An 11,084-nucleotide genomic window follows, 5' to 3' on the forward strand; every position below is an offset into this window, starting at 1 on the left:
GAGGTGGATTTCAGTTTCTAAGCTCATAAGTGTTTACCACACAATTACACTATTATCGAAAAGAATATTATCGAAGAGAATTTATGATATTGACATACTTTGACATTAATTCAAGAAATAAATTTAAAGAAAATAAATCAAGAAACATATGACAAATTCGATAAATTTCATCTAATTGAACTAGATACCTTTAAACAAGAATACTTTACAAATATACTGTAACTTTAACTTTTTAAATCATTTTACACGACTTATACGTCAAACAATCTTTAATTTATAAAAGACAAAACAAAAGTTAAATATACAATTTCACGGTAATTAGATTAACAAAGCTTAACTTTCTGTAATCCATGAACAAGTTAGGCAACCAAAGCAAATGAAATCATTCGCACGTGAATAATATTATGTCACGCATTTTGAAACAATCCAAATAGCGATACCTCGATATCACTGTTATGAGCCATAACGATCAAAATTCATGGGAACTGCAGCGAGGCAGAATTGTCGTCGCGCGCCGTTGACGTCGTGTAAATGGAAATGAGTGCACTTGTTCGTCCAAAAATCAATAGCGTTCCGCGCGAAATGGCCAATAAAATATGCAAAAGTACTAAACAATGTAAATCCCATGAATCACAGTCGTCGACAGTGCCGCTCGATTTTGCGACACGAGAGGAAATGGTGAGGATGTGCGATACATCGATAATGTAACCAACTAAAATGATAGTCAATGATATTGTTCACGTTGCTCCAGCAGAAAGTAGCGATATGTTATATAATACTGATACACAATCAATTTTATATGGAATATTTTACAAATTTGAAACAATATATATATGAACAAATACGGCTTTAATATATATGAAAATCTCATAAAAAGATTTCTTGGAAAATTTTCTTGTTAGACTTTAACGTTGCTAATTATATAGTGTATTAAATACGTGTATTATATGTGATACGTGATACATTTTAAAATATTATTTAAAAATGCAATTTATTAAAAAATTATTCGTCTTTTTTCATATTTACGCGATATCTTTATTAAGTACACACCTCAATTTTGGGCATTCTTACTACACACGTTCGGTCATTCATGTTCTGGATTAATTTTCATCACTTTCACAAGTAAATAAAAATTATTAAACAATTTTTACGTATATTTTGACATCATTAAAAAGTATTTGTAAAGTTGTATATTTGTAATAAATTGTATATAAATTGTTACAACTAAATATAGTTAACAAAATGAGAAAAATGCACTTTTTCATACAAAAATATAAAACTCTGAAACAAAAATATTAAACTTTGAAATAAAAATGTTTAAAGAAAAATATATTTTAATATCTTAAAGTTGACATTCCAAACTACAAAGAAAAAAATAATTCAAGTATCGATTGTCCAAAAAATTTAGTTATTTAACCTGAAAATGATGTTTTTTTAATATGCATGAATAGCCATAAATTGAAAATATATTGCATTTACATTTTAAGCAATACATTTTATTATTGCTATTGTATTCAAAAGACTTATAATTTATTAGGAAAATGTTTTTTTATAACATTAGTGACAATACAAATAATATATAATATTACAAACAACATTTGTTACAAAGGTACCAAAAATGTGTTTATTAAGAGTTAATATATATGTTGTTCTAGGATTAAATTCTTTTTTTAATAATTCGCAAAATATTTTCGCAAACAAGAATTAGTTGAAAATAAAGAAAAAAATTAACATTTTTTTAGTTACAAAAATGTATACTCTATATACACGATGGATCATTTGTGACCCAGAGATGAACTTCGGAGTTATTTTAGTTGAAGGATATACACGAATTGAGACCGGCAACGCACGGAACTTGTTTTCTAGATGCCAAAATTTTTTCAATATTTGATCAGGTGCTCTTAGTATTTCAAAGAAAAGAAATATGCAAGACACGAATAATCTAAAGGTGTGTATTAAGGATTAAATAAAGTGGTGTCCGTCGGGTTTTACAATTTTAACTTTACAATGAGAGGCAATGTAATAATGATGTAAATTTTTATACTTACCGGACCGAATTGTTCGAAATAGTTTTTGACGTCCTCCAGCGTCGTCGGCGCCGATAATCCCCCGACGAAGATCTTCTTTGTCCTTGTCACCATCTATAAAATAATAAAGAAAAGAGGAACATTACTTTTATATCTTAAATTTTTTTTTAATTAAGATAATACAATCAATTTTTATATATGTAATAAAAAGTGAATACATTTGTTACTATGCTTATTACACACTAAATACTGCGCTTTTTTTACTCTTACTTGCCCTTGCGAACATTCGTTTTTATAGTTTTAATTGTAACTCCTAATATTTTATTTCTTATTTTAAGATAATACAGTTCTTTTCTTTTCAAAAAATAGATTAAAAAACGAACAGTAACACGATTAACAATATTCCAGAAAAGGAAATAAAATTTTCAACGCAATATGATCGTATACTAAAGAAATTGATAAAGAATTTATCAAATATAGATGATTTGTGTCTCGATGTACTATGACATTTCCAGGTAAACTCTTCCACTAGCGGTGTTCTTGCTTTTAGTCTTTCATATTCCATATCCTGTCTGGTTATCGACAGAAAAGTCGTAAATAATCGACACAGGTGCATTATTAACAGCCGAACTTACGCTTCAATATAACATATCAATACATAAACACGAAGGAAAAAACACTCGTGCTTTCATAAAATTTAGAAAATACAAAAAAAGAATATACAAGATTTTCTCTCTTTATCGACTGAGAACTTTATAAAGAAGAAAGAAGAAAAGTGGCAGAATAGAGAGTGTTACCAGAAATTATCAGATTATGTTTTAAAGAATGAAACCTGAGAAGGGGACGCGTTAAAGGTCAGGGTCAAAATCGGAAGAAATGTTACTAAGCGCTTGTTTATCGCAGATTCATATTGAATGGACGTGTTGTGAATCGAAAGAAGCGCGAAGAAGTGTCGTGCAACATCGGGACAAGCAACGTTCGTTCTTTTAAAATTGTTCACGGCGAATCCGAAACGATATCCTGCATCTGATGCAATTACGAACCACATACAAACTTGACATCTTCAATCTCCGATATTCCTTGCGTCTCCCATCTGATATTGAACGTTACTACCCACGCATCGGGAACTGCGGCGGATATCAGTGTGGTATGATAATATAACCAATGAATTAGAAATGGAGATCACGAGAAATTCGATCAATATTTAAGGACCGTCTAATCGATCGCACATATACACACGCATCATGCTCACATACTTGATGATGAAGCAATAGATTATACCAAGAAATAAAAATTTTTCCTGAAAATATTCATACGATACGATATTTTTCTAAAAAATAATTTTGCAAAAGTAAAAATTTAGGTAAATCTATACAGATCTGAAATAACTTTATTGGACTATTAAAATAATTATATAAAAATCTCGAGCATAATGAGCAATGCTGTGAAAAACTTTGACATTTCAGTAATCAGTTTGAACGTTTTAAATAATTATTTTCATGTTTCCAAAAAGATTATTTTTAGACTTAGCTAAACTTTTAGATACTTCAACAGAACCATCTTTTTCGTATAGGAATCTAAAGAAACCTACATTCAACTCTATTCAATTCAAATTATAGTAATCATTTTTAAACTATATGATATAGGTATTCCAATAAAAATTTTCTAATAAATTTTTAAGATCCATATATCCTTCGTATAATACCTAAAGGTGGTAAAGTTAGATCTCAATAACTCAAATCTCTACTTTAATTATGATTTAAAAGAATACTATTTTGTGCCAAGAAATACCTAAATCATAAAGTTTAAAAATGAGTACTATATTTTATAATTTGAATTTAATCAAGCTATATGTAGGTTCCACTGAATTCTTATAGTTAGAAAAAATGCCGTACAAAATCGTATTGATAAAACCAAGAACTATAATACAACAAACAGTGTCACAAAAACTAAAGTTATAAATATACATTACTTTATTTTTATAACTCTGAAAAATGTTTATTAAAAAATAATAATAATTAAAAAAATAATAATAATTAAAAAATAATAAATAATGCACGCGCAAAATAGTTTTCTTCTTCATCATTACATAATTAAACACGAGATAATGTTTTCTTAGTTATAAAAAATCTTCATCTCTTGATGTGTCTGAAACGTCTAAATTTTAATGTTTGGCTTTTTCAAAATATTTGTAAGTTTTATTTCCTTACTTTTTTTTAACAGAACTTTGTAAATTTTATAATATGGAGCTAAATATTTCTGAAACTCTCTTTTCTTAGCGCTTTTTCCAATAAAAGAGTTCACATTCAAATATAAAAATTTCAATTGCTCGGCTAAGTTTTGCCTTTTTATATATTTTTTAGAATAAAATTTTAAATTTCAGAATTTTAATTTAAAGATCTCAATTCTCTGTTCGTGTTAGAATAAAACGTGTTGTAGAGATGTCGTGTTATTACGGAGGATATCTATATAAAAATTAAAAGAAGTATTTTCATCATTTATTTACATAATAAATATTTAAAACGCCTTATTTTTATTTCTTTATTTAATGAATTATATATTTCATTTATACGTTTTTGCGTGTTTACATGGCGCACGCATGCGTGTATGAATATATTTTGCATAAATAAAAGTTTGAAGAAGAATTTATAGCACCTGATGGATCAAGTAAAATAAAAACAATAGCACAGTAACTGAACTATAATACAGTCATTAATATTCGGATAAACATTGTGAAATAATTTGATAAAGAGAATTCATCGATTTTCCTCCGTGAAATCAGCTCCGACAAGGTAGATTAATATGAGAAGCTTAAGGAAGTTGAAAGGAGAAGAGCTCAGAGAAAGACCGATACTTTTAGTCTTGAAATCTTGATAATACAATCGCATTGTAATAAAGCCGCGGGCGAACGAACCGGGGAATGAAAGGCAGGAGTCGAACATTTTACGGGCGGAAGTTCCATGCTGAGAAAAGGAAAGCACGATCAGGGTAGAAAGAAAGATGGGAGAGGAGGTAAGATGGAGAGCGGCGGAAAGGGCGGAAGAGGTAAACTCTGGCAATTTCAGTGATGGCTGGGCTTAGACATCTCTATATCCGGTGAGTAACGCAAACCCCCGGGAGGACGCGAGTCCTTCCACCCTGCGCGCTCCTGAACTCGAACCTTCCCCGCTCTCGTTCTCCGTCTCTAACCCTTCTTCAAAATCCCATGCAAACTCGCAGCTTTCTTCGTTCCGACGTCCTTGTCTAGAAAGGAATGAGAGAGGCAGGTTTCTTTCGCGAGGTGGGTTAATCAACGAAGTATATAAAGTCCTGCGAATAAAAATAAAATGGCAGGATCTCTCGAAAATTAAATAAACGATTCGCCTCGATTTTGTCGGTGAGAGGCTCATAGCAAGGAGAAAATAGCAAAGAGAAAGAGGGAGAAAAGTACTCAGGAATAAAGAAGAATGTTATCATGAATGGACAAGGTATGGAGAGAAACGACGGAAGAAGGCGAACTTTTAACCAAGGAGGCCACTTATTCCAATGAAACCGCTCCGCAGCTTCCTCTCTTCTTCTTCAGTGGAAGCAGGATTTCGGCTTTCCTCATGTTCTCCACCAACAAACGAAATCTAGTTTTGCATTTTGCCAACCTCGTTATGAATACATTGTTGTGAAAACTAGGTAGACTTCTGTCAAAATCTCCATTGTTCCCATTTGTTATACAGGATAAACAGTTTCGTTAACAATTGAAAAATGAAGTGAAACGTCAAATAATTCGATAAATGAGTCAACAAGTAATCTTAATTTTGCTCTAAAAAATTAAGGTGATATAAAGATTACTTATTGACTCACGTACCTATATTTACAATAAAGGGAATGCTGTTTGTCGATTATTATTATTAATATCATCTACATCAGAATACTTGGAATTTTTAGAATTTTGTTCAACTTCTCTCTCAAGTACATATATAAACAAGTATTATACAAGTTTATTTTTTTCTCAAGACAGAGACCCTCTTTTGCATTTTTAATTATCATGCCATATGAATAGAAAACAGATAGCCCCAGCTGTCTGTCATCATTGGCTTCTTACGTGCGTTTAATAAATCCGTGCGTTTAACTTAGGATAACAGAGAGAGAGAGAGAGAGAGAGAGAGAGAGAGAGAGAGAATCAACTTATAGCTGCTAGCGGAATAAGCGGTTGAATTTTAGCGGAGCAGAGGCGCGACGCGAACAAAAGATGGAGTCGCAGACGACGAAGTGGGCCGCTTCTCGCTGTGGTTATCCCGACGAAGAATAAGGTGGAAAAATACAAGTCACGAGAAGAACGCGGGGGAGAGCAGGACCCCCTCGGGTCGTTAGTAGAGATAAGTGCGGATAGCGGCGGAATGGTAATGGAAACTCGGCGAGTTCCACTTATTACGCCGTAGCATTATGTAAATACCGGAAGGCTATTACAATTTTACAACTTACTAGGAGTGGCTTTATAGTTTCATCGCTCGAGGGAGGAGATGGGTGAGAGGGCCGCTTCAGCCCTCTTTACCGACCTCCTTGCTTTCCTCACTCGATACGCGACCACGTACATGTTTCTGGCTCGCCTTTAAAGTTTCCGCGTCTACGAAAATGAAATCGCCCCTTAGAAAGGAAGATGGGAGCTATCTCTTGCGCGCGCTTCACTATTTGCAGAAATTTAATATTCATCTATATAATTAACGCTCCGCAGCCTAACACGACTCCGTAATGATGCAAGTTGTTGTTTCACATTAATTTTAAATATCGTGCCGCTGTAATCCGTTAAAATCTACGCTTATAAAAGAAACGCAGAGTTTGCAAAAATTGAATAAAATGGAAAAAAAAAATGCATCGGGAGTCCATCATTATCGCGCAAAAAGCGTCGCGTCGGGTTTTATATTTTATATTTAGTAACAATTGGCTCGTGAAACAGAAACTTCTTTTTCCGACAAATCAAAATTATTGTGTAACGTAAATTACGAACAAAAACACGAGGTTCGTAATAAAAAGCGCGTTTAATGGTAACGCAGTTTCACGAAAAAAAAAAAAAGGATAGGAGAAGACAAGGACAATAGACAGCGTGTCTTTTATGGCTGGCGGGCATTATCGTTCCACGTTATTGCGATGTATTCGTAAATGTCATAATCAGTTCCACGTTTTCCACCGCGTTTATCCACCCTCCCCCCCCCCTTCCCCATTGAATACATGAAGGGTTGCAAGAAAAATATTAGAATAAACGTTAATCAGCAGTTTCACGCACGCGTTTTAACGACAAAATGCTTTCGCCTCCATTCGCGATCATTTTGAGAGCTTAATCGTGCGTCCCAATGAGATCTCGCGAAATTTACATAACCGAGAGACATCCGAGATCGCGCGCGAGATCCGCCAGTAGTGTAGCACGGTTTTTAAGTGAACGCGTAAAGCCGACACGCGCGTTATTAGATAGCGTCGCGAGATGCACGTCGTGTATTACTTCGTGTTGCACACAGCGTAATACCGTAATCGCATTAAGCTTAATATTACGAAAATTTTGCATTTCGCTAAACGGTGCTAATGCGCTACATGACGTAACGGAGGACTCGAAAGGGAGAAATAAAATAGTACACGCGTCCCCGTCGTCGCGAATAAATTATTGTTTTCCGTTGCGTCATGTATACTATCAATTTAGCGACGCAATGGCTTTTGGTAACGTGTGTCCATGGTTGAATAGCCCATCTGTATTATTACATCGCAGTACAGCGGCCAATCAACTCAACTTTAAAATCAATAACCCCCAACGCATTGCAAATATTACTTTGTCCACCTGTCCCTTTGACAATCACGTGGGATATGGTATCGATAATGTTATAATAATTTGAAAGCATAAATGTAACGGAATGAAATGCAGACAAATTTTTAACGCTGTTTAACAAAAGAAGTTAGTTTTCTTATCTGATCTATTTGATGTGATTTTCCGCAAACTTTAACTAATCATTGGACAGTTTCCTGCCAATAACTCTGATGAATGAATTGTAATCAATATCATCAACTACGTCATTGTACTACCAGCTTTATGGACGCCTATTATGTAATTTTCTCGCATAGCACACGCGTGTCAGTTTAATATACGCTAATATCTAATTGTTCGCTAGACAGCATCAAAGCATTTTCGAACCGGGATGAAGGCGATCAAAATTGCTCAGCGCAGAATAATTCCGTTATTCCGTTGCGAATTGAGGTCATAGGGACGAATAGGACGAGGATTAGGTCGGAAGAGAAAGCTACGCAGAGATAGAGAGAAAAAAATGGAAGAGGGAAGGAAGAAAAAGTGACGGGGAAGGATCCCAGGACGAAGCTCTCGCAACCCTCGGGATGATAACCGATTCGCCCGGCCTGTCCCTCGTCCTTTCGCCCTACTTTTTCTCCCGCTAGCCCAGTGCCGCAGAATCCATAGTCTTTCTTCCAACCCTTCCATCTCCCGAGCTATCCATCCCTGCGTCCTTTCTGAACCGCTCGGAAAGAATTAATCCTGGCCAACCCGACGACTGTAGTTCCATCCATTGTGGATAATGTCACTCGCTTTTCTTCTTCGACGTGCTTGAATTTCGCCCTTTTACCAGGCCATCTCGATTTTACCAATGTTTTAACGAAACCATTAATGCGTAGGCAAAAACAAGGAAAAACATTTATTGCTAATACACTAATGCAATTTCGTGCGTCCTATTTATTCAATATATAAATCGCTATGCGGATATTTGTATAATATTTCGCTCTTTTTCCGCGAAATCTTCTTGCTTCGAATAAGGTAGCTGTCTATTTTTTATCTACACGGATTTCGTCGAGGCGACCGTGCTGCAGCAATATCTCGCGATCGCGACATTTCACGATTTAAGTTACCGGTCATAAATAGCAAAGGGGTTCCACAACGTGGTGGAAGGAAGGGAGGCACGGGAAGGAAGGGAGGTTATCAGTAACCGAGCGGTAGGTAAGGCGCTCAACGTCGCTCCATAGCTCGGAGCATCGCTATCGCGTTGTCCAGCCCTGACCCTACCTTGCTCTAACTCTGCTCTCGCTCTAGCTTCCCATACTATAGCACGATCCACGAGATGCTCGCCACAGAACGTGCTCTCACGTAAATTATACGCGCATGCCTCATCCTACGTTTTCCGGTCGGGGAATATTCCGAAAATTCCACCTCGCTTGTATCAACGTTGCTGCGCGTCGATTTTGCGAATTTAAAAGAAGCGAATTCGAAGCTTTCGTGACTAGAATTTATAATTTTTTTAGGACGTGCTGGAAAAAGTTCGTGTGGCATAGCAAAGTGATATAGTAGCTGTGCCATAATAATTGTCAGATTGTTTAATTAATAATTTTGTATGTATATTCTTGCTGTTTCAAAGACACATTATGGACTTAAAGTTGAGAATACGTATAATAATAATAACTTTAAAATATATTTTCAACCTTAAACAACCATACATATGAATATGCAAAATTATACATACCATTATAAGATATATCGATGAGCGTTCAATAAGAACGGTAGGTGGGCTAATAAATTGCTGGTCCAAACGTTACATATACTAGCACTCGTAATCCTAAATCCCACCCATTACACCTTCTGAACGACCGCAACCTACCACCCTTCGGCCACTATTCTGACTTAAACTGTTTGAGTTGCGACTTTACCGGATTACTACAGAATCTGCCAAACCCCTTCTTCGTTCGAGGAGTTCCAACCCTAGGTGATTATTTCGAGATCTCCGTGCTTTCATGTCGTAATATTTAAGATAATGTTCACAAAATAGAAACGCACGAATGCAATGTTAACAAAAAATTACGTCGCAAATATTTAATAGGTCAATTTATAATTTAATAAGTCAAATGTCTTACAAAATATTTGGTAGAATAAAATTCATTTTTACATAAAAAATACAATCATACGTAGACTTTATTGTAGTAAACAATAGAAATTACTGATAAAAAAAATCGATGGAAAGGAAAAAAAATAAAATAAAAATTAGTAGAAAAAATTATAGTTTCGCTAATTACTAAAATAAATATTGAAATTAATTGCATTCTCTTTAAGATATAATTGTATAATTTTTCAGATATCAAATAATTGTTGATGAAATAAAAAGAAAAATTTATTGTAATAAAAGTTGAATAAATATTAGAATAAAAATTGCACTCAAGACTGGTAAGAGCTAATAAAGTTCTCCAAAGCCGTTTGCGTCGTCAGCAAATTCAAGCGGTATCACGAAATAAGCAACTGTCGTAAAAAAAATGTGCGCGAACAGGTGCGAACTCCCATAAAAGAATTTCTGGAGTAGCCATTCGAATTTCTTTCCAAGCTTCGCAATAAATGTGCTTCTGTTATGCACTCTCTACATATATATTATTGTCCTGACCAAATACACTCACCATCTGTAAAAGTAGCTAATTTAGTGAAGAAGTTTCGTTTGTTTAGTGAAGAACTTTTGCTCTTAAGAGAATAGACATATTGGAAGACTTAGGTTCAAACAATTTGCCATTTTTGTATGTTTGTTTCATTAAAACATAAAAGTCATTTAAGGCTAAAAATCTAATAGACTCGACGCATATCATGACATCGCGACTGTTCCTTCGTCCTCGCGGTTTTCTGAACAGAGAGAGGGCAGAAATTTCATTCTTTCGATGAAATCTAATACCGATGCGTTCGACTCGCGCATGATACATTTATTGATCCTGTGGCATCAAACGTTTACGAGTTGCTCTTTGAGGGCGAAGATGAAAGCGCTGACGCTCGACAAGTGCACGCCGGCTTAAACGCTTCTCTATTTCTGCCCGCGCCTTTGATGCGCATTATCAGGCCTTCTTGTTTTATTCGGGCACCCGATATATCCGTGACCAGCCTTTCAGCCTTAACGGCACGCTGATACCACGACCGAAGCCGCCCGTATTTTTAATCTGCCTCGGGATTGTTTGTTGGGGGCACATCGTTGTGTTACGCCTCACGAAATTCCAACGACAAGATTGGATAAATTAAATATCTTGTAGCACGGCTTCAAACAAATTAATTTAATATATATATATATATATATA

General features: G+C 34.9%; 1 protein-coding gene across 4 annotated transcripts in view; it reads right to left on the reverse strand.

Moving 5' to 3' along the window:
* LOC108746488 (RNA-binding protein Musashi homolog Rbp6) overlaps positions 1-11,084 on the reverse strand; it is a 448,396-nt gene that overhangs the window by 208,863 nt on the left and 228,449 nt on the right. For all 4 annotated transcript variants that reach the window (XM_018483298.1, XM_018483297.1, XM_018483300.1 and 1 more), the window contains one exon: positions 2,049-2,141. In XM_018483298.1, the coding sequence (XP_018338800.1) occupies positions 2,049-2,141 (93 nt within the window). The remainder of the gene's footprint in view (positions 1-2,048; positions 2,142-11,084) is intronic.

Source organism: Trachymyrmex septentrionalis, unplaced genomic scaffold, assembly GCF_001594115.1.
Source record: "Trachymyrmex septentrionalis isolate Tsep2-gDNA-1 unplaced genomic scaffold, Tsep1.0 scaffold172, whole genome shotgun sequence".
NCBI lineage: Eukaryota > Metazoa > Arthropoda > Insecta > Hymenoptera > Formicidae > Trachymyrmex > Trachymyrmex septentrionalis.